Source organism: Zonotrichia albicollis, chromosome 2, assembly GCF_047830755.1.
Source record: "Zonotrichia albicollis isolate bZonAlb1 chromosome 2, bZonAlb1.hap1, whole genome shotgun sequence".
Lineage (NCBI taxonomy): Eukaryota > Metazoa > Chordata > Aves > Passeriformes > Passerellidae > Zonotrichia > Zonotrichia albicollis.
In genome coordinates, this window is record NC_133820.1 from 43,784,263 (window position 1) to 43,808,104 (window position 23,842).

Consider the following 23,842-nt stretch of genomic DNA (forward strand, 5'->3'; position numbering starts at 1 on the left):
GGTATTATTTTAGTCATGACATACAAGAGCTCTGGTTACAGATCATTTAAAATCTACTCTCAAGGGTGTGGATTAAAAAGAAATACCATCAACAGTCCCCAAAATCTCTGTTATCATAAATTCAGCAAGGGCATATCTGTTTCAAGTCACAGATTTGATGAAAGAGGATTCATTTTACAGATCATAATCGTATTACCAGCACAGATCATCCCTGTCAATGCCCAGCTGACCAGCCACCTCATGCTTTGTAATTCAGGACTGGGATGGAAAAGAAAAAAAAAAGAGCTCTTCCTAATGCAACTAAATATAGAACAACATGGTGACTCAAACTGGAATTTGGTCACTACACAACATTTGTCATGTTTAGTAGTTCTGAGGGCTTCAAGCCCAATCAGTGCTTTCTGACAATATGGTCCCATGTATATCATGCTGGTTTAGCACCAGGTCAGACAAAGGGCAGTGGTTTGTAACAACTGCAGAATGTGCATTTTTCCCATGAGCATGCTGATTTGTTTTGTGCATGCAGTCACAGTTTGGGACAGTAGAAATATATTGATCACCCTGTTTTTTTACAAGAAATAAAGCTTCTTTATGCTTGTTCACAGGTCAGCTTAATGTAACAGAGTGGTTACTCTGGGAAACAAGAACATGAGCATTACTGAGCTTTGCAGCCCTGTGCTAGAAACCTTTGGAAGCGCTAAGCCTCTAAATGCAAAACTTAGTTATTGCATTTTCCCTTCTATCTGATTAAAGATACCTGAGAAGGTTCCAGAGGGCCTCTCATGCACTCACAGCAATCTGGTTTGGGAAATACAGTTAAGACACTTTTAAACATAATTAGCCAAGAAAGAACCATCTTGAATGTGGCACAAATGATGTATAGAGACAACATGCAGCTAGTGAGTTATCTTCATTACAGCACAGACCAGGTGTGTAGGGAAGAGTTGACCTCTGGTTTCCCACTGCTTTCCCTCTGGCAAGCTGACACTGAAGCCAAGCAAGTAGGTAAAATTCTTTTAGTGACCTAACTATTTCACAAAGATATTAGACAAAAAAAGGCTCAATGAACCAGGATAGGAAAAACGACCCTCTGTTTTTGCAATGAAAAATATTAGGTGTAACCTGGTGAGAATGTTATCTTTTCAAATGAAATCCATCCTACCCAGACAGCATCCCATGCATTCCAGGCACTGCTGAAGGGAGTTATGTCCAAAAGAGGCTCAAATGTTTAGAAGACATTTGGGGGCCTCTGCCCCAAAATCTGTCCCCCCATTAGAAAGTTTCAGCAGCATCCTCCAGACAAATATTACCATTGTAAGAGAAAGAAAAGGACTAGTTGTCTCGGATGCCTTTGGAATGTAAAAGTAAAGATTTCATCTTCTTGGTTTGTAATAACACCATTCTCTCTTCTATGGCTTCCTTGCCAGTCTCATTATTCCAACACGGTTTCCCTAAAGCACAATAAAGAAGGGGCTTCCACACAGGGTTGAGAAAAAAGCCCAAGCCAGCTTCACAGAAATCCTTTGTTGAACCCAAAGAGATGGGATCCCTTGCTCATTTGCAACTTGTACCGTCCTTTACAGCTGTCTTGAGTGCATGTGGGAAGGCTTCTCCTCCTCAGATCCAAAGCTTCTTGAATGCTCTGCACAGGTGGTACAGCAAGGCATGGCACATGTGCTCCTACGGCTGTCTGCTGCACTGCAGCTCCATGGTATCTTTCACTGCATCCATTCTCCAGATACATTCCAAACCATGGGTACCGAACTCTCGCATCCCCTGGCAATGCAGGTTAAGGATCACCCATTTTCCAACTGGAAAACGTAGAGATGACAGAAGTTAAGTGATTTTCCCCACAATTGTACAGCAGGGCAGAGGCAGAGGCAGAGACAGAGCCAGTCCTTAATTCAGGCGCTAGACAATATTGCTTCTGTCTGGAATATGGACATATTCTGGAAGGTCGTATTGGTAAGTACATTAAAGGAAAATCATCTCCTTGTTAGTGACTCTTAATCCAGATAAGCATGATTCTGAATTAGGCTGTGTGTTTTAAAGGGAAACACTGAACCTGTGTTATCTCCGTGCTAGCACCACAACAGCCATTCCTACTTGTACCGAATTAGGCGAATAATCTTATTATTCATGAAATCTGAAGTATGTGGATGAGCAGAATCTATGCAGAAACCATCACTCATGGCTATTTTCAGCACTTCTTCCACAAATACCTGGAAACTATTGATTTGCTTATTATCTGGCACCACCCAAAGTCTCTTCAAGTTCTGCTTGGTGTACTCCTCTTCGGGAAGGCCTTCCACACTTGCAACCCAATCTAAGGTCAGGTGGTTGGGGTCCTGCAGGTAACTGGATATTGAGGAAAGGTTTCCATTGAAACAGTAGTACAACTTGGAACCAAGAAGCTTCAGGAACAGGCACGACGTGGAGAAGATATGAGCACTGAAGACTTCCATGTTGGAGGAAGACAGGCTGTAAATCTGGGGTGCTTCTCGGACAGTGAAGTGAACAGTCTGGGTCTTCTGATCAAGGGTGATGTTGAGCATGGCATTTTTCTCTGCTTTAGAAAGCTCTATCTCTTTCTCCTGCAAGGCCTCAATCAGGGGCTGAATTTGATAAAAATCTACTTCCCGTCGCAGTAAGCCCATTTCCTGAAAATCTTCGGGAAGATCCAAGTGAGAAGTTCGTAAAAAGTTCAGGATATAGCGGAAGATTTTGCCATCTCTGTCAATAAAGCAGTTGCCTTGGCTGTCCTTCTTGGTTGGGATCTTCCCACTAAACATGGCCCCCAGCATGGAGTCTGGAAAGCTAGTCAGAGTGGACAGAGAGGTGGTATAGAGTTTTCCTCCAACATTGAGCGTGATAGGTTCTGACATGATGGAAAAGTCACAGTGCTCGGACTAATTCTAAAAAAAAAAATTAAAAAAATCCAACACCACACATTTAGTTGCATTAATCTTTTTTAAAGGAATAAACAGTACTAAATATATAAGAGTAACCATGTGGCAAGAATTCACCATAGAAATTAGAAGTGAGGAATTATTTTTGGGGTTGTATATTGAGAACAAGCATAAGGATGTTTTTTCTCCTAACAGATTTGAACAGGACGTTGTTTAATTCAGTTTAGTGCCAGAAATCCTGATTCTTTCAAACCTTTACAATTATGCTAAAAGTGAATCTCTCCCACTAATACCTACAATGAGGGCTGACTTCAAAGTAGCATTCTGGGTTTGTATGATAACATTTCCCTCACAGAGAATTGAGAGGGTGCAAAGAAGAAAAGGACAAGAACTTGACACAACCCAACATCTTCCATAGTGTTTGAGGCTACGATTACAGTAACAAAGCAGAATCCCCTGACATATGTCTGAGTGCGGTCAGCATAGCAGGGAGCCAGACAGCAGTTGCTGCCGTAAGCACCCGACAGTCTGTGGTTCCTTTCATTAAAAATAATCACCAGACTTTCTCCTTCCATTGTGCTTTACCCTACAAAACATTTTGTAATGTTTGTTATTTGGGGCCGTATTCCAGTTGACACTGTTTTCATGCCGAGCCTCTGCCATCAGCTGACATGAACTAAGGATGTGATTTTAAGGTGCACTTGAGCCATAGGAAGAGGCATGCATGACCTCCCCTTGCCCTCCACCATACTATCGTCCTCCCTTTCGCCACCTCTGGCACTTATCTGATCCCATAGTGAGTCAGTTTAGGGAGAAAAAACAACATTTTCTATTCAGCATGCTTTGCTGTATGTTGGAACTGGACCAATGCCAGGGCTGGGGCAAGGGAAAAGAAAGGAGCTGTGCAGCTGTCTCCATTGCAGTTCAGCTCAGCTGTCTTGTACAGGTGGCTCATTATTCCTGCTACCTGAGGACCTGCAAACCTGTTTTTCCTTGTTTGCCGAATCTAAATTAATCAACAGTTCAGCAGGAAACCCACAGTGTTTGCTTACAGAGGCAGGAGGTAGCTCTTGCTGTAGTAACTAAGGCCATTCAACAGAAAGCTGCCAAACAACTCCCTTAAAATTGAACTTAAGTGCAGGCATTTTCCTAACTAGTAATGGAATAATCATAGACACTACCCACTATTATCAGCACTGGAGTCACAGCAAAATACAGATAGGAAGAAGATCATTTGTGCTGGAATAGCAATTCTTTCATGGCTGCTAAAACCCAGATAGTATTGCAAATGGCATTCTAAAAGAAATACATCTCTAGACAGCAGCACATTTTGCTGAGAAAAGCTGGCCCAACCTAGGGCAGATAATTAACAGGTCAAAGTAGAGCCTATCTTTAACTTGTTAAGACTATCATTCCACTTTGTTCTTTAGCTCTTGGCACACAGCCTATATCTCACTGGGCAGTAATAGATAGATGCAGATCTCTAAATCTAGAGTGCTTTCCCTGTGTATCCTTCAGTCCCATGCATCCAGCAAAACTGGCAAATAAAAATGCATGTGTAGGTCAACACAACAACACATGCATTGATGACCACAGACCATCCTTGTGACTAACCTCAGCCAAATATACTCCAGAAAAAACCCTATCTGTTCCAGTGCTAAACTCCCCTTGGCACTGTAGTCTCAGCAGACTTCCCACTCTTGAAGACTTAAACCCACTTTAGTGTCAAGAGCTGTTTAAACCTGATCATGTGGAGACTTCACTGATCTAATTCTGTTGCACGAGTGGCTGCCATGGATTGTTCCCCGAAGGACTTGCAAAATGTCTGCAAAAGCATTGCTACAAGAACAACCAGGCATTCACAAGAGCAGCCTAAAATGGATTTTACTTTTTTTCATATTTCATCAAACAGAAGCTTCCCCGTACCACCCTACAAATAATAGCCTGTAGAAGCAGGACTGATAGTGACTCTCAAAGCCATGTTCATTGCTTCCCACCTCTGCTGCCCTTCAAGCTGCTGTAGACTAAACAACCCGTTCTTCCTTCATAGGTGAAGCTTTCCGATTTTTAAGCCCATGCCTGCTTATTTACACCACAAGAGTTTTTCCTCAAGCTGTCTGCCAGACTTAGTCAAACACAGAGCAAGGTGTTTCCCTTGATGCGTCTGTGACAGATGGCAGAGCTCGTGGTCAAGAGTCACAACACAAAGACTACCATGCAGCCCAAAGACAGATCTTCATTTCAAGCTCATCATCCGTCCCAGGTGTACTCTGATCCAACACCTCACTGATAGCCTGAATGAGAGGGGAACGACTCAGTCCAACCTGAACAGATAACATTTAAATCTCCTGTAACTGTTTTCTTATCAGCAGTCCAAAAGGGATGTTGCCAACAAAATATAGCAGTAACGTGGCAACAGCATCAGAAATCAAGCCAAACCTTAGCTCTGGAGCTGGAAGAGTAGCACAGAGATTGGGAGCCTCTCAGTGTGTGGGCCCTGCTCCTCTTCCACCTCTGGGCATTCTGCTTACGGCTATTCTAAAGACCCATACAGACTGGATTTCCCTCTCCCAGGGCACCAGCCTGCTCTGATTTTGAACCTGCCCATGATTCCTGCACTAGATTAAATTTTAAACATTTAACAAGGCAAACATCTTGCCCATGGATAAGGCTGGAGGATAACTATTCCTCAGCTGTCATTCCTAATTGTCTTCTTTTAGCCTAATTCATCCCATTTCTTAGAGGTTTATATCCTCAGAGTGTGAAGATGAATCAGATAGTCTGGGAACCTCAGGAGAGCCCAAAACGTGAGCACAAATGAGCACGAATGTCTACTGGATTTATAATCAAGCTGGACTTAGTGCATTGACCAACCAACATATTTGGGAGTAGCTGGGGAAAGTCAGTCTTTACTGCTTTTTTCCCTAAACACTTGTTTATGAAAAACTGTTTTTCATAAACCTGTAAAAGCTGAAATAAAATGGGTTGTAAGTTTTATCTCTTTAATCATTCAACCACCATTTGCAGCCCCCAGCATGGTTTTTCGAGTGCTGGGTGCTTTGCTAATACAATGTAAAGGTTGTCCAAAAATGCAGCATGAAAATCACTTCTTCTTGGTGAGATTTCCACAAAGAGGAGGTACCAAGAGCAAGCATCTGATCTTGGACACGGGAGGCTACTGGTCTAGTGGAAGGTGTCCCTGACCACGGGCGGGTGGGATGGAACTAAATGATCTTTTAAGGTCCCTTCCAACCCAAACCATTTTATGATTGTATGATTCTATAACCTGCTGTCACCAAGGAGAAGTACAAACTGAGTTACGGTTCTTGGAAGCAGAGAATTACAGTAAAGTATTTTGTGTAGCTCCTCCCCAAGCAGCATTTGAAATTCATTCAAATTAGGTCAGCTAGAGATCTAATTTGATGCAAACTTGGCTGAAGAACACAAGATTTATTTTGTGCTTCTAAGAGCAACCTGCATTTAAATACCTCTTTTAATATCATGGAGGGGGGGAAAGTCTACATTTGATTCAAAGTCATGATCTTACTGCATGATGTAAATTGAGAGAAACCAGCAGCACATGGTCAGCTTTATGAAAAAGTCAAACTCCTGAACTGAAGCTGTCTCAGCATCTAAGCATTTCAATTGACCACAGCTTGTAAATTTCAACTTGGGTTTTACTCTCAGGAGCATCCTCAACAGCTGCATAGAGAACATTTCTGCAACAACCCTCTACCCGTGAGCTTAGTTCTGCAAAGAACTGGGAGAATGATGGGGGTTGACACAGCAGGAAGGTAAGCAAGTATGCAAAATGACAAAAGCGAACTGTTTTCACTGATCAATGCCCTCAAGTATGTAGAACCATTATCATCATACCACTTTGTTTCATAATAATTTTGAATGTGGAACAGCTTTGGATAAGCTTATAAGCTTTTTTCCCCCTCTCCTATATTCATAACATTTAAAAGCACTTTAATTAGCTAATAAATAAAATTCTGTATACATAATTTAACTGAGTGCCTGTTTCACCCAATCTGGCAAAAACCCACAAGTGTACAGTAATCATCAAGACAAAAAGAACCCCATCAGCCATGATTTGCCAATGTAAGTAAAATGTAAACAAATGGCACAAATATTACTATGTTTTTAACCACTGAAAACTACATACAACTGTAACCTATCCTTTTTAGCAAAAAGAATGCAGTTTAATAGAAAATCTAAAGTTATAGATATGTTTATATGGTTGTCAAAAGATAGCCATAGCTCTCTCTATATATACATATATACATACATATAGATATAGATATAGATATAGATATAGATATAGATATAGATATAGATATAGATAGATAATTTTAAACAGGATTTTAATTGGGAAAAGAAATTGATTGCCAACACACATTTCACTTTAAAAATGTCAGGGAAGGAAAATTAATCAATCCTTCTGGATTTCACAGGCAATACCCAAGATCTGGATAATCGGCTGATCCTAGTATCATTCAGGGGATTTAATTGATGAGATTAATTAAACACAGAACTGCAAAGCAAGAACAATCGGTAATTTGGTTGAAGAGGATCATGTTGAGTTGTTAAGGTTTTTAAAGTCCATCTTACAGGCTGCTTAGGGCCTCTGAAGCCCTTACATGTGGTATTAAAAGCATTATTTTTTTTTAAAGCATTAAAATTGAGGCATCTCCTGAAACACAAGTTAACATATGCTGTTACAGAAATAGAGTTTTTGCTGCAAGATTACAAAGTCACTGTTTTTAATGGTTTTAATTTCATGGAATGACACAATTATAGAATGGCCTGTGTTGGAAGGGACCCTAAAGATCATCTCGTTCCAACCCACACCCCATGGGCAGGGACACCTTTCAGTAGATGTGGCTGCTCAAAGTCCTATCCAACCTGGCCTTGAGCACTTCCAGGGATGGGACAGCCACAGATTCTCTGTGTAGCCTGCACCAGTGCCTCCTAACCTTATGTCTAAAGTATTGCATGGCTGGTTAATTTTATCATGTAGCCTTCAATAGCTCACCTGTGAAATATCCCTCGACAATCAAAACTTGAAAAATCTGTATTTAAGACACTGAAATATGTGCAGCTGCTGTAAGAAGTAGTTGAGGACTAACAATGAACCGCAAAATACACACACAGGAAAAAGAAAGGAAAAATAAAAAAAAAAAGAAATTAATTATTTAGTCTGATGCAATGAATGATGCCTAAATGGCAACAGAATTAAAGCAAGCCAGGGACCATTTCTGCTAAGCATCAGGAAGAGCAGCCAGACTAAAAACCTCTCTGGCTTTTTGAATATTGCCAAGAGAGCTGGTGAAAGCCACATCATGTAGACAAATGTTACAGGAGACAGATCAGGTAGTGCTTTATAGGAAGTAATTCTGTCTTAGGAGGGGGCAGGATTGATTTCACCTCAGAAAGAAGTATGAAAAAAGAAAGAGCTGAGCACCTGTTTGGCTGCTGGAGACTTTAAATGGGATTCAGAAAAAGATGGCTGTTGCTGGGGCTCCAGTCTGCTCCATTAGAGCTATTAACTGTGAGCACACAATCAGGGAAACATGCTCCTTCCTGTGTGAAGCTCCTTCTGCTTTGGGTTTTGCCCACACCTGGCATGTAGCACTTCGCTCCACTGTGTCTTACTGAAATTCACATTTTGGTTTGAGGCAAAAATTCCAGTTTCTACAAAACACCTGAGCCCTGAGAAAGCAAGCAAACAAACAAGCAAACATACAAACCCTCATAAAGTTGAGAACTCCAGACCTGGACACAGCCAAGCCCATGGCACTTGCTGCAACTCTACCTGCAGAACAGTTCTGTGCCTTGTCCCTTCTCAAGGGGACAACCTCGTGGAGGAAATCCAAACCCTACAAGCTCGTGCCTCTCTGTGCTATGGGGGCTGCAAACAAAACACTTTGAAGCCTAGAAGTCACCTCTTGAAAGACAAGATAAAAATAATAATAAACTAACTAAAGGGGGAGGGCAGAAACAACCAAAAAACAGTATTTAAGGGTTAAAAAAATCCCCAACAAATCACACCTCAACTAACCACTTACCCAGCTTTCAGCAGACAGTAGGCACCAATGAGAGTTGAGTTTTAGGAAGAATTTTGGACAAAATCCTTTGCAAGGATAGAATCATCCCTCCCTTCATATATCCCTGATGCACATTTACTTAGCTCATCTCATCCTTTACGATCGAAGGTTAAATATTTGCAATACAGTCTCTGCACCCTATATGCTTATTTATGACAGCCTTAGAGAGGAAATCCCATGTTTTCCCATCGCTGCAGAACGGACCCACCTGATTTTGGACACTTAATATGAACCCCTCCAAGTGAGCAGCACGTAAGAGGCTTAAATTCAGTCCGTGAAGCAGAGCATGGCGTGTCTGCCAGCAGCAATAGATCCCGAAATGAAGCGCCTGCGGGGCGGCACAGCAGCTTTTTCTTTCGAAACTACTGGGGTGCCTCTGGAAATTTCCAGCAGGCATCTGGGGAAAGGCCGCTCACCCCGAGGCTGGCACGGGGGACGTGGCGACAAGCGCTGGGAGGGGACTCAAATTCCCGGCAGGCGTGAGGCAGGAAGCGACGGCTCACCCTTCCTTTCTCTCCTTGCGACAGAACTGCTATCGATCTGCCGGCGGCGGCAGTGCTGGGAGACAGACATACTGACTATCCACCTTCGGAGCGCAGCTGCTTACCAGTTATTTATATTTAATTTATATTTCATTTTCTGGCCCTGCTTTGTTATGCACAGAAACGCCGTTCTGCCAGTGAGCCGCAGGAGGGATGGGGAAGCGGGAACGCGAGTTTCGTAACAGCCCTGGTGTGCTGTGGGTACCATGGTGTGTGCTCATCCCTTTCCAAACCCGCACCTCCATGCCCTTGAGCATCTCCTGGGCTGCTTGCTCAGGGATGCAGCTGGATGCAGGAGGCTTCGCGTAGGCTCTCTGCAGATGCTGAATTCACGCATGGAGAGAAGGGGTAGGGAGGCGGAGGTAGGGAAATAAAGCTGGTGCCCAGCTAGTAAAAACAAGGAGCGATATAAAGCAAAGGTCAGGTTCCTCCTGAGAGAAGAGGAACAAAAGCAGCAGCGCACAGCAGGGAGCAGGAGAGCGAAAAGAAGGTTAAGTGCTGCCGAAGGAGAACGGCTGACGACAAGATGGAGGGGGAGAGGGAGTGCAGAGCCACAGGGATGCGGCTCCAGCCAGGTCTGGAGAATAAAAGCCCAAGTGCTGCAGTGCTCATCTCTCTCCTGGTGACCTTCAACACTTCTAGGCTCAGGGACTGCTGGGTGGGCAGTGCAGATGGCCGGGAGGGCACTGCCACCGCCTGCCAGACAGGAGCCTGCTTGGGGTCTCAGAGCAGTGGGAGTACCACTTTTCCCCCCAAGCTGATGGAACCCTTTGTGCATTCCAGTATAATTTATCAGTTCTGGCAGAGGTTTTCACTGATTTTCAATGTCCTCTCCCAGCACCCATTTAAGTATCACTTGGCATGCCTGGAATATCTTCCAGATACTCTTTATTTCCTTCATGGACCACTTTATTTTGTCCCTGAACAACTTCATGGCACACGTGGTAGCCACCACCTGCTCGATGGACACACGGAGTGGTTCAATACCCAGTTTCCACCTCATCTCCACTGACACCATTGTTTCCAGAACATCCCTGCAATTAGAGGGCGGCTAATTCCCAGAACGGATGCTGCCGCACCAGAGCAAAACCCACTCAGAAATCACGCTAACAAGGTAGGCTTCACCCAAAATTACACCCTCTGGAGGGCATATATCACACCCAACACCCAGCTGGACCCAGCTGGCTGCATGTCCCAGGTGTGGGCATACAAGGCTTGGATTCGCTGTGAATACTTTAATTTCGGAGATGTTTCATTGAAAGGGGGCAGGGGAATGTGCAAAGTTTGCAGAGCGGCGCTGAACCCGACCCTGTTAGGGACAGTTGGAGGTACGGCTCCTCCCTGCATAGCCAGGCGCCCACAATACTGAATTAGCTCAAAATGCTAAAAAGCCCCCAAATTCCCCGTCAGAAGGGGCTCGCCCGTCCTTCCCGCATCCCACAGCGGACCAGCCGCGCGGCTCCCGACAGCCGGTCCCCGCTTCCTCCCCGTGCCTCAGTTTCCTCCCTCTCGGGGAATTCCGCTGGGGGTGCCCCCGGCCCTCCCCAGGCCCCCCAGCCGGGCGGATCCCCCCCAGCCCCGCCGGGGACCGACTTGCGCCCCCTCCAGCCGCCGAGCTCCGCCGCTGGCCGGGCGGCGCAGGGAGGCGGAGGAAGCGGGGGGCGCGGCGCTCCCGCACGGCCCGGCACGGCTCGGCCCGGCCCGCTGGGAGATGTAGTTTCGCCGCCGCCCTCGGCCCTGCCCAGTGCTGCCCCGGGACTGCGGCTCGTAGCCGGCCACGGCGCATCCCGGCCCCGGCCGGAGGTAACGCGGGGCGGGCGGAAGGGAAAGGGGTGCAGGAGCGGGGCGGTCGGGGGTTTTGTGATCGCAGGGAAGGGGGGGGGGTCGAATGCTCGGGAAGTGGTGCAGTAGCGGAGGTCTGGGCTTGGGATGTAGGAGGGATGCTCAGGGGAAGGGATGCAGCGGGAGGAGTCGGGGAAAGAGGTGCGGGAGGGATGCTCGGCGTGAGAGATGCAGGAGGAACGCTCGGGGTGAGGGATGCAGGAAGGATACTCCGTTGAGAGGTAGGGGAGGTGTGTTTGGGGTGAGGAATAGTCAGAAGGGATACTCGGGGTGAAGGGTGTAGGAGGGGGGCTGAGGAGAAGGGATGCAGAAGGAGTAGTTGAGAAAAGGAGTCCTGGAGGGATACTCGGTATAAGGGATACAGAAGTGCTCGGGGTAAGAGGTACAGGAGGAGTGCTTGGGGTGATGAATGCTCGGGGTGAGGGATTCAGGAGGAATACTCAGTGAGAAGTGTATAGGAAGGGTGCTCAGGGGAAGAGATGCAGGAAGGGTAGTCAGGGAAAGGGATGCTTGGGGCGTTGGGATGCATGAAATGAGGGATGCTCTGGGTGAGGGATGAGGTGGGCTGCTCAAGGGAAGCAGTGCAGTCGGGGTACTGGTGGAAAGTGTTGCAGAAGGGATGCTTAAAGGCAAGAATGCTTGGCAGTCAGGATACAGAAGGTTTTTAGGGGTCAGGATGCAGGAAGGAGCTGAAGTAAGGGCTGTTTGAGGGTTAGGATAGAGTAGGTGTTCTCAGGAACTGGGATGCTCCAAGGGAGGGATACTCAGGATAAAGGGTAGGGGTGCTTGGGAGGGATACTTAGAGGAATGCTTTGGGGTTGCAATGTAGCAGAGGGCTTGGAAGGAGGTTCAGGAGAGATGGTTGGGGTGAGAACTACTGAAAAGGCTGAGATGCAGGAAGGATGCTCAGGGGAGGGATCCTTGTAGGGAGGAGTTTGGGAGAAAGGGCTGGGTTTTGGGATTCCCAGACAGATACTTGGACAGAGGTATGCTCTGTGTTCAGGGTGCAGAAGGGAATGGTGGAGGAGGGGTGCTTGAGCATTTGGCTTTTTGGGAATCAGGCTATAGGTGAATGCTTGGAGGGAGAAATACAGGAGCAACATCGGAAAGTGGGGGTGTGTGCATTCCTCCACTCCCTGCAGGGCTTTGCAAACCTGTTTACAAGGCAGCATCTTGTTACAACAAACTGGCCAAGACAGATTCAGGTTTTCCCCAGGGAAGCTGACCTGGGGAAAGACGCCTTGGGATGTTCCCATGTGATAGGGAGCCAAAGACTCTAAAAGTGAGGGTCAAATTCAGATTAGCTGAGACCCAATCCAATTTCAGGTTAGATCTGCTCCAGTTGGACCTTGCAGGTGTTACTGAAGAATGAAAGCAGATGTTGGAATATTTGCACTGCTATGATGTTTTCATAGCACTTTGGGAGCTCAGCTAGACCATGCTGCATCTGGTGGCAGGGAAATTTCAACAGCATGCCCTACCTAGACTGAAAGGATGCAACTGAGCTTTCACCTGAGAAGGGGTCTCAAAATGCTTTGGGCACCTTTGTGATGGAGTCCATAAAGTTTATCATGGTCTCACTGTGCATTCCTGCTTTCTGAATTGGCAGATGCAAAGCCAAATATATTTGGGGTTGGAGGGAAACTGAGGTCTCAAATGGGCATCATTGCCTATTTTTCCTTTCCTGAAGGCACCACCAAAAATTGGAGATCTCTGTCTCCAAGCAGTGAATCAGTGTCTGATGAATCCCAGGCAGCGTTGGCAGTATCCGCCCTCAGTCTGGTATGCTTTGGTGAACAGGACGTGGTTTTTCCTTGGGTTATATCCAGGGTTTTAATTTCTATACAGAGACAAAAGCAGACAGAAACCTGAAGAAAGAAGAGTGATTTTAATGCTATAAATACCTTCAGGAAAACAGCCAGCTTTCCGGAGTAGATGTATTTACCATCTCCAGGGACATTGATAAAGAGGACCTTGGCCTGAAGGTCAGTGCAGGATCTGGGCACTCCCAGCATAAAGCCTTTTGGAAGTAGGGTGTCACAGCCTGGGCTAAGAGCTCTAGCTAAGCAGGAAAGCAGAAGTCGTTTGGGGAAAGAAAAGGAAGATACCTTCAACTGGAGAATGTGAGGAGGAAAACTCGGAAAAACTTACCTATTGTAGGCAGAACAGAGCTTTTGGGCATCCAATGGCAAATAAATTCAGAGAGATCAAAAGCAGCTGTGGTGGGTTATTTTTGTGTGGAGTTGGTGCTGGGCTTACCCACAGAACCAGTGGTGTGTCACTGCTGGTCTGGTGGTTTGAGCAAGCCTTGTCTCATGACCCTTTCTCTCATGCTGGTTTTCAAGGGAGAGAGGAACTTAATTCCTTGTGTCTTGCTTCCTGTATCCGTACCAGGATGGTTGATAATAAGCTAGTGATGGTTCTGAGATGCTTTATTGGAAAAGGATACCAGTCGATACTAGAGATGTGTGTTTGTGGTTGTTGACTGAAGGGGAGGAATGGAGCTGGGAGGAGCAGTCTGCACAAAGAGAGGATGAAATGTTAGAGCCATAGGCTTTATTTGGTGGTGCACTGATCGCTTTGACATCCAGCCAAAGCCTTTTTTTTTATTTGGTGACTGAGTACCAAACAGCAAAAAAAACAGAGCAAGAGAAGAAACTTGGGGATCTGTGTGCACCAAAGGGATCAAAGAAGGAGCACTGAAGAAATAAGAGAGCAGGGTAGGGTAGGTAAGACAGATGGGTTGAGATAGGGCAGCCTGCCCAGCACTGTTGTCAGTTGGAGAGGGCTGATAGAATTTTATAATGTGGTCAAACATATTTATGATGTTTTAGAGGGAAAAAAGAACCATGAAATACATGGTACTGTAGAAAAAAGGAAAAGGGTCTGCAGTGATCTGTGGGTCTAAAGTATCAACAATTTTTTTAAAAGGTAGGGACTACTATATGATAAATTTAGGCTGATTGCAAATAGGTATCTTCTGGTTGGTTGTGTTTTTGAGACCTTTAAAAGAGCCTGGCCACAAGAGAGGAACTCATTGTTCCCAAGGTGGAGCAAAGCCATGCAAAATGCCAGCAGTCCAGTTGGGTGACAATGCCTGAAATAAACCTTCACTCTCTGGAGAAAGCTGAAAGCTATTGTCCTGCAGAGTGTGGGGACAGCCTCCTGCTTCGAATCTGCTACTGCCTGTGGTGCAGGGCAATGTCCTGTTCCAAATCTGCTGCCTGTGGTGAAGGACAATCTCCATTGGTGCTGTACTAAAGGGCAGTTCTGGTTCCGAGGATAAAAAGCATGAAGAGTCTCGTCAGCCAAAAGTAATTTACTCTAGTGAGCAGGAGACACACAACAGGAATGCAGTCTGCCACTGGAAAACAGTCTGGGACAGGAAGCAAGGAATATGTGACCTCCTTGAAAAGCAAAGGTGAATTTAGAAAGGCAGATTATAATCATATGCAAAAAATTCAACCAGGCGTCTGTGCTGGCAATTTTTCCTTGTTATGACTGCAAATGGGTAGAGTATCTTCTTTTTCTAAAGAGCTATTTAATGGGATTTTTCTGCAGTTATTAGCTCTGATTTTCTACTTGGATCTCATAAAAATTACCCTGGTGCTGTGGTCTGCCATGCCACTTTATGGGGTTCAACTCAGCAGCTGAAAGCAAAGGACAGTGGAGCATCACCATTAATGTATTTGCAGGTCTGGAGAGGCTTGGCTGCTGGCTCTGTCACAGCCTATTCCATCTCCTTGTGCAAATGCTTTGGTCTAGATAGTTTTTAAGTCCCTTCCATCCATTCTATGATTCTATGGTCTAGATGTGCCTCAGTTTTCATATTGCTACAATGAGTATCTATTAGATGTGGTAATGATGTGCGGGCTGTGGTTTCCCCTTCTTAGCTGGATGAACAGAGATGTACTTTGAACAAAGAAAAAACCTCTTTGCCTATGAATTCATTGGTCATTTATTCCCTGAAAAAAAAAACCAAAAAACAAAACAAAACAAACAAAAAAAAAAAAACCAAAAAAAAAAGTTATTACTACACAATTACTTCGATATTTCTGGAAAACAGAGAGGTGGCAACAGGGCTGGTCCTTGTAGGAAGTTGTATACCAAGTCATGGCAAATTTTGTAGAAATTTTAGAGAACAGAGTAATTTTTGTGTCTATTTGATAGTGCCTATCAAGGCACTATGTGAGCTCCCTTTTATCCTGCAGCAGCTCCGCATGCTGCAGGATTGAGCCCTAATTGCCTGGCTGCCTGGAGGAAGCAGCAGGAATAGCAGTAATGTCTTGGCTGATATAAAAGAAACCATTTTTGGCAGGAGTTAAGGACAATAAAAGGTGAGTCTCATTTCTGCACTTCCCGACCTCCAGGGAGTTCAGGGGAGTAGATATTTTTCTTCTTTGTAAGTCAGACACAAACCACTTTATGTATCACTCTACATTTGGATGGTGGGAATTATTTTTCCTTCTTTAGTGGTATTTATCAAAGTCTCTATGATGCCATTGTAGGAAATGTGCTGAATTTATTACTAAGGTTCCCTAAAGGTAAGGTACATTTTGCATCTATGTTTTCAGAGCTTTGTTAAGACCTGTGGGAATTGGTACCACATTCTGCAAAAAGTACTAAGGATACTTTACTGGAAATCTGCTGCTGGCAGGGATAAAGGAATGAATTGATTTAGAAGGAATTGGATAGATTTCAATTGAAATGAATCCTAATTAAAAAAAAAGAATGGGCAGAAGAGAACTCTAAGTACAGCTTGAAACAGTACAGAGTATGAAAACTAGACACAAGCAAAGCCAATGGTGATTTCATCCCTGGACTGGGTTTCGGGTTTTTTTCCAGTTTACTCAGTTTGAGAGTGACACTAAGCTGGCCAATGCTGCTCTTTGCTTAAGTTCCTTTTCGCTCTCTGGTTTCTAGAGTGTGTTTGAGTGTCTGTCCTTGCAGGGAGCCATCTTGTGGTCAGCAAGCATCTTTGATGTCAGTAAGGATTTTGAGATGATGCCCTGCACCATCCTTATATCACAGACAGATGTGTGCACAGCTAATTGGGTAGGAAGAAGGCTGGAACTATCCTAGGACCTTGCCTTTTACATATTTTAATGAATGATGTGGAAGAGGAGATGAAATTAATTTTATAAAATTTGTGAGTAAGGCCAGAGTTGAAGAGTAGTCAATACTCTTGGAGACGGGGCTGCCAAACAGGAGGGCCAGGACATGCTGTGGCTGATGGGAACCTCACGGAATTCAACAAGGACAAATGCAAAGTATTTTGGGGTGGATGCTGGGGATGGGCTCAGCTGGGATGGACTAACCCCTTGAACTGTTGAAGGCTGGGCACTGACAGATAGCAGCTCCTGGTGCCCACAAGGAGGTTATTGAGGAGATGAATCCAGGAGTACAAGGCAGATGGAATGAGAAAAAACAGACATAAATTGAAACAAGAGCTTCCAACTTCAAATAGGGTAAACCTTCCCACTATGACCTAATTAGAGCAGGAGCAGGTTGCCCAGGGTTGTTGTATGATTTCCATCCTGGAATATTTTCTAGACCTTAATGGATAAAGCCCTGAGCAGCTGGGGCTGATTTCAGCTGTGCAGGGTTTGGGCTAGAGACCTCCTAAGGTTCTCCTCATTCTGTGATTTTGCCTGTGTTGTTCCTGCCAGTCATTCACTGGGGTAGCTGAACAGTTTTGCCATTTCCTGGGATGTTTTCTTTTCCCCTCCAAAGCTCATATTGTGTACTCTGTGTTTTATGAGAGCTACAAAACAGATGGGAATCTCAATGTGACTCTTCAGTTTAATAATTAACTCTTTGACCTTCTATTTCATCCTTGTATGTTCCAGGAACTCAGTTCTGTTCATAGGCAGGAATGAGCAGTCCTCCCAGCTCTTCAGTGTGTTGTTAATGCTGGTGAGGAAGAAGTGCAAAAGGTTGTTCTACTTCAGGAGCACTCATTATAGAAGCCTGATTGTCTGAATATTTAGTCTCTTTATTTCAGTATTGAACAGAGGAGAAGCAGGGACCAGATCTCCAAGGTAGCATTAGCTGCTCGACAGTGAACCGTCCTTCCCTCCCCTGCAGTTCCCTGGGTTATTTATGACACACTTCCAATTTCTGCAACAAATGAGACAGTGATCTTACAGACAACACTCCAAAGCACTTTACTCCACTGCAAACCCTGACTCACTTTCCATAGAGGTCTTGGGGGGAAAAAAAGTTAATATTAGCTGCTTAAAATAATATTGCTCTGAAAGCATCTGTAACTGTGCTTGTCTTGAATTAGCCATCTTAATTCCTAGCCTTTGACATGTGAATGATCTTTTAGTTTGAATGCCTTTTTAGTGTAGTTTTAAGACTATAATATTTATTACTGCATATTACAAAGCCACTTAAATGCTGCTTTAATGTGGTTCTCAGATGATAATGTATGGCCTGGCTAGCATCCTCCATCCTGGCCTTGTCTGGCCCACACCCAGGGAGCAGTTTGGTCTGCCCTGATACACAGCAGAGCCATGGGCTTGTTTGTCCCCTCTCACTGACACAGGGTGGTTGGAGAGGTGCAGGTGGGACTGTATTAGCTAAAGCCCAGCCTTGTCCTGCAAAGCCCTTCACTGGTGAGGAGAGCATGGACCCTTCACCACAAGGTCGACTCAGGTGGTTCTCCCTGTGTGTCTTCAAGATCCTTATGTCCATATAAGTCATTATGCTGTTTCCTGCTGAGGAAGAAGGTCCTTTGGGACTTGTTTGCCTGTTGACTGTGGAGGGAGTTTGTTTCAGCCTTGTCCTACTACACAATGTCAGACGTGACCCTGTTGCACTCCAGGCAGCAATATTGAGGAAGCCCATCCTCCTGTCCCTTTTTGTCATCAGCCTGAGGAAGAACCAAGTCCTTTTAGGAGATGCAAGTTTATCTCAAATTCAGACAAAATTAGACTCTTTGCATCAAAAATTTGGTGAGTTTGGCAATGCTAAAGTAGCTAAAAGCACAATCATAGTGGGGACAGTGGTGGGCAGCCATCACATCTGAGAGGGACAGCAAGAGCACCCAACACCACATACACCAGGGGACTGTGGTGATTTGTGGGGTTAGGTCTAAAAGAGCTGTAGCCATTGTTTGACCATCCTGCCTGTGTGATGTTTCCAAATCACTGTGCCTGGCTCAGCATGGATTGCTCCAGGGAAGTCATTGTGAGACATAACCAATGAGCACTGTAGATCCTCCTATCTCCTCCTGGTCCCTTATCTATGTGCCAGATGACTGGGGTGTCTGGGATCAATCTGGGAACCTGCAGAGAGGAGGTGAAAGGGCTACCAGCCTGACTGCAGGTGTGTGCCAGTTTGTGTTTGGCCAAGGTGGCCCCTGAGCTACAGCAAGGACAAATGCTCCTCCTGATTTTGGACTGTCTGCAAACCCCATCTGCTCTCCAGGTTGACTTTTAGCCTTTGCTGACACTGTGGCACTTTCTGTTGAGGTGAAAAGACATTATCTGTGGGATTTTGTCTTCTCCTTTTATCTTGTCCTTGTTTCCCACTGGTTTAATGCAGGCTGGTCCCTCAGGAGTCCTGCTTATATATTCTATCCTGGGGAAACAGTGTGATGGAGAGCATTAGCTCTGCCATGGCTTGTTGCAGGGAAGGCAGCAATAGTGCTTGATGGGAGAAAAATAAATCCAGCACATCAGCAGAGGAATGTATGAGTCAGCAGGCAGGGGCCAGAAAGGGCAAAGTGGTTCTTGGAGAGGAATTGCAATGTAGCCTGTGGTCATCGCTGGATTGGAGGTGGCTATATATATATATATATGTATATATATTTATCAATAATGGTTTTTTGTCATCTTGGGAGATTGTGGGCAAGCAATGATGGGAAGGGGTGATATTTAGTGAAGTAGGAAGGCTTCCCAGCCAATTAGCTGTGAGTCAAAGCTTGATGTTTGTGTCTGGCACGGTTTTACTCCTCCACCCTCAAGCAGCTGTTTAGCAGGAGCTAAGATACTCTCTGGCTCAGATACAGGCTTTCTCCAGGGATGGCATGGTCCTTGGATGGCATCTGCTGAGGTCTCTTCTGGCTGTCATCTGTGAAAACCATACTTGGGGTACATGTCATCTGCATGTGTATTCTTTGTCACCCCGTCCACTTGAAAAACTTCAAATGCTTCCCAAGTGCTCATGAAGGATCTTTCCACCAGCCCCACCAGGAACTGGTGCATGTTGGTCTCATTTCACAGATTAGGGAGCTGAGGAACAGAAAGGTGGGAATTATTATTCTGGTCAGATGAGTGTGGCTCATTTTAGGCTATAGGCAGGAAGGGACCTTCTCCAAGTGTGTATTTGTGCAGTGCATTGTGCTGGGGGGACCTGCTGTGGATGAGCCTTTTTAGTCCCTGTAATACATTATAAAATCCTGACTGTCTAATTTTATCACTCTATAATGGTTTGGTTTTTGTTGTTTTTTGGTTTTTTTGTTTTTTTTTTTTCTTTTGTGCAGTAGTGCATCCAACAACTGGTTATAAATGTTATTCTGAGCTTTTCCTTGGGAATTCCTTGTTTTTTTTAAACTCTTCTCCAATGCTTTCTTGCTGGTGAATTCAGGCTGTGACAAATGGGAAACTTTGCCTGACTCTGCAGTTTCTCTCCCCCCTCGCTTTGGTCCCGCATACAAATGCGGCAGGTCCCTGGGGAGCAGCCAAGACTGCACCACTCAGATGGAGTGGCTGGCAGCACGGTGTAAATGTTAAACAAACACCCCTGTCATTGCACAGAGAGGCTGCAATCCCACCTCTGCTTCCCAGGGCTTTTCTCTCCTTCCCTGAATGTGAAGACAATCATTGGGACCACCTGAGCCAGCAGACACCACTGTAAGACCTTGGCTCCCTTAATTCCCCACTTGTGTCTTCTGTGGGTGTGTACTTGGTTGTTTGGAAGACAAAAATCTGTGAGTAATCAGAAGAAGTTCTGTATCTTTGTGTATCCATTCCATTTGGGGTCTTTAATCTCAGTCAAACATCACCAGAGTGGAAACCTTTCTGAATGCTACATGAAAAAGCCACAAGAATTACCCTCTTCAGAGTGGCTCCAGATAGCTCTGTTTTTTTGGCCTCCCTTGCCCCAGCCTGGGCTTAAAAGCTCAGCAGACCCTCCTTGAACTAACCTGCTGCTCTGTCCCTCTCTTTTAGGAGCAGGGAGCAGAGATGGATAAGATACTGGAAGCAGTAGTGATGTCCTCTTACCCCAACAATGTGAAGCAAGGGCTTGTGAGGCGTGTCATCGAGGCATCGAAGCAGCCCATGGACAGTGAGCAGTGCTGGTCCATGTTGGAGCTGTCGACCAAGCTTTATCTCACTGGGGACACCAAGTATAAAAGAGAGATTGGGAAAGAGGTTTTGGAGGTCTATGGCCACTATCACCCAGAGGAGTTTGAGGAGTTCTTCAACGTCCGCTTCCTGCTGAGTCTCCTCCAGGAAGGCTATGGACCCCTGGGCAAGAGAAGCCATTATGTCCTTGATTATATCCAGTTAGGACTGCAGTTTGTCCTGGAAAGCCCATCAGCAAACAGCATCTTCAGCTTATTGAGGATCGAGGTGCTCCGGAAAGTGTGCGAGAGGCCCAGCCCCAAGCAGTGTGCGAAGATCAGCAAACTCCTGACACAGCATCCTCAGTGCATTCCCACGGGAAAGCACCAGCTCCTCTTCTGTCAGCAGCTGATCCGGTGCATCGGGCAGTTCCAGTGCGTCTCTGAGGGGGAAGAGGAGATCGTGGAGTTTTTGGAGCAGGTGAACAAAGTGAGTGGTCTGCTGCAGAGGATCTGGAGGACTCAGACCTCAGCCATCCTGCCCTCTTTGAAAGAACTGTTCACTATCATTTCTTCAACAGGTAATTTTAAAATAATAATTAAAAAAAAAGGCTGGAAATGTAAATGTTGGCTCTGATGAAGTCAAACTCAACTAGTTTGACATCTTGCAGGGTTTTCATCCACTACAGATATGCAGCTGCAGATGAAATATAACAGACAAGAATCTCTAAAAGTTAGCAGGGCTCTGAGCTGGGAAAACAAAATCACCCTGAAACCAGAGGGAGTCTGCAGAAGGGAGCTGTTAACAGGATCGAAGCATTTGCAGCATAAGTTTGTGTTCAGCACTTTCCAACATCAGCTGGGCTTAAGGGAAAGCACCTTATCTGCAGCTTGTTAGAGTGGAACTTGAGAGCTTTTAGAAATGCCACTCTCTTTTGGCTGACTTGGTGGTGCCCCACTGCCTGCTCCCTACCAGAGAATAGGGATAAAGCTAAGCAGTTTTTTCTCTGACCTACAGGTATGAAGCCCTTCTGACTGTCTGAAGGGTGGTTGCATCTTAGGGTGAGGCAGGCAATATTTATTCAACTTCTGGGACTTTTAGTTTATTGTGGAGGGTTTCAGAAGGTTTTGGGAGGTACCAATGCCATGAAAGGCTGGTGAGCTCCTGCTTTAGCTATTCCTAAGACAACAGGAGATTGGTTTTCCAGTATGACAGCCTCGTCCATTGGAAGGAGGCCCATTTCCAGGCAGGCAAAATTGCAGTTGCATCCTTTTGCATTATTTGCAATATTTAGTAAAAAGAGAGCAAACAGAGGAAATTTGGTACCTGAGTGGGGCCAAACACGTGCCTGTAATCTCTTGCTCCCTTGGGGCTACATATGGCTTCAGGGAACAGCCATCTGCTAAGATCCAGCTTCATTATGTGCTGCACTGGGATCTGGGGAATTATCCTCCTAGCACAGCCAATGGTGGACTCTACACTGCTTGTTGGCAGCAGCTCAGTATCTGCTCCATGATATGTGGATGTGGCATATGGGGATGTGGTTTAGTGGTGGACTTGGCAGCGCTGGGTTAAGGGTTGGACTTGATCTTTGAAAGCTTTTCCAATCTAAACGATTCTATGATTCTATTTTTTGTGGGCAGAAATTACTTGGTTTTTAGGACAAGAAATGACCTGGTGTGCCTGTTTTTCCTATCAACGAACATCTTCATTGCTGGGGGTGATCCCTGTCTTGCAGAGGAACAGGAAGCGCCCTCCAATGCCTTGGCCAGCGTGGTTCAGTTTGTCCCTCTGGAGCTCATGGATGGCGTCATAAGAAACCTGACCAATGATGACAGCATCACTGATGTGCAAATGATGATGGCTATTGGCAGGTAGGAGAGGCTGTGGGAGTGAAAGCTTTAACTCAGTTTGGAGAAATGCTCTGTGTGGTTTTAGCCCAAACAGTTTGGCTGGTGCTGCCTGGTGAGGAGTGTGTAGGGGAAAGGAAAACTTCTGTATCATTTCTTCTAGCCCTGAGGTCCTAGAGAACTTGAATAAAGAGTGTTTTTTATTATGATTATGACTATTATTATATTTGTTTGGCTTTAGTTTATTTTCTTATAAATCATTGCATTATTGGATGTCCAATATAGGCTATGTTGAAGAGGTTTGTTTTTGGTTTTTTTTTTCCTGAAGCTATTAAGGCCTTTTTCTTCCCCAAAATTTCATTTTCATGATTTCATTATGATCTCTGTCTCCCTTCAGAAGGATATCTTCTTAAGCCACCAGTCACAGCTAAGACTTATGTGAGGGAAGGGATGCCCAGCTGTTTCCAGGTCCCACCTTGGCCTTTGTCAGGTGGGTGTGCTGCAGCTGGACACACAAAGTCAGTGGAGACCTAGTCAAAGCATGATGAGGAGTAGTGGGTGAAAGGCTACCTGACATGCCAGACCTGGTCTTTGCAGCACCCGTGCCCTCTTTGGCATCACCAGGTTCTTCTTTGCACTCTTATGTCCAAGTCCTACAGTTCTTCTGTGCTCCAGTGCCTGGCTCTGCACTTACTTGGGTGTATCTTCAATGATCTTAAGGATATTTTCCAGCCTAAATTATTCCACGATTCTATCTTTAACCCATGCTTTCCTTAGAGGTCTGCATTTAAACAGAATATATTCAACAGCAGTGGGGTGTGCACTTAACACAAGGGAGCTGCTCTGACTTGATCTCACTAGAAGCATCTTTTTTCCTCTTCTTATTACAGGATTTGTGTGTCCTTCCCAATAAGGTTGCATGACAGAAACATATTATTCCCGATGGGAAGTTTATGTATGCAGAAAGGAGTTACTTCTCTTTGGCCTGCTAGAGATGATCATGGTTTTCCCAGAGTCCAGAGCAACCCAAGACAAAATATTAGGTTATCAGTTCAGTTCCTAACCCTCTTCTCCATCTTTTTCTCCTTCTGGACACTTGTGGCTACAAGCTCCAGATGAATCTTCTTAGAGTGCCAGTGTCTAAATACAGAGATTGCCAAATCAACATCATCATTCCTTAAAACAGACTTTGTCGTGCAGAAGGAGGAGTAAATAATTAGTCAGACCCCACAGAATGTAATTAACATCACTTAGGATAAATGTTGAAGTTTTGGCAGCATGTTTAATGGCAGA

General features: G+C 45.1%; 2 protein-coding genes across 7 annotated transcripts in view; one reads left to right on the forward strand and one right to left on the reverse strand.

Moving 5' to 3' along the window:
• Window positions 1–1,074: 1,074 nt before the first annotated feature.
• Window positions 1,075–11,312, reverse strand: KCTD21 (potassium channel tetramerization domain containing 21). Of its 2 annotated transcripts, none has more exons than XM_005485821.4 (2): window positions 11,155–11,312; window positions 1,075–2,915 (listed from the first exon to the last, which is right to left on the reverse strand). In XM_005485821.4, the coding sequence occupies exon 2, from the start codon at window positions 2,883–2,885 to the stop codon at window positions 2,103–2,105; it is 783 nt and encodes a 260-aa protein (XP_005485878.1). In that variant the 5' UTR covers window positions 2,886–2,915; window positions 11,155–11,312; the 3' UTR covers window positions 1,075–2,102. The 2 variants fall into 2 exon arrangements, with proteins under 2 accessions (XP_005485878.1, XP_005485877.1); XM_005485820.4 differs by lacking the exon at window positions 11,155–11,312 and adding an exon at window positions 9,228–9,582.
• USP35 (ubiquitin specific peptidase 35) overlaps window positions 9,562–23,842 on the forward strand; it is a 28,036-nt gene continuing 13,755 nt past the window's right edge. Inside the window, exons 1-3 of one of the 5 annotated variants that reach the window (XM_026792659.2) lie at window positions 9,562–10,675; window positions 20,583–21,279; window positions 22,438–22,573. In XM_026792659.2, the coding sequence (XP_026648460.2) occupies window positions 20,598–21,279; window positions 22,438–22,573 (818 nt within the window). In that variant the 5' untranslated portion in view covers window positions 9,562–10,675; window positions 20,583–20,597. Of the gene's footprint in view, window positions 10,676–10,829; window positions 11,365–11,536; window positions 11,625–11,658; window positions 13,389–20,114; window positions 20,265–20,582; window positions 21,280–22,437; window positions 22,574–23,842 lie in introns of those variants that run through there. The other 4 variants (XM_005485819.4, XM_014266170.3, XM_074535010.1 and 1 more) reach the window with 4 other exon arrangements.

Bases quoted from the DNA above. Each gene is read 5' to 3' on its own strand.
- KCTD21 (XM_005485821.4), bottom strand. From the start codon at position 2,885: ATGTCAGAACCTATCACGCTCAATGTTGGAGGAAAACTCTATACCACC.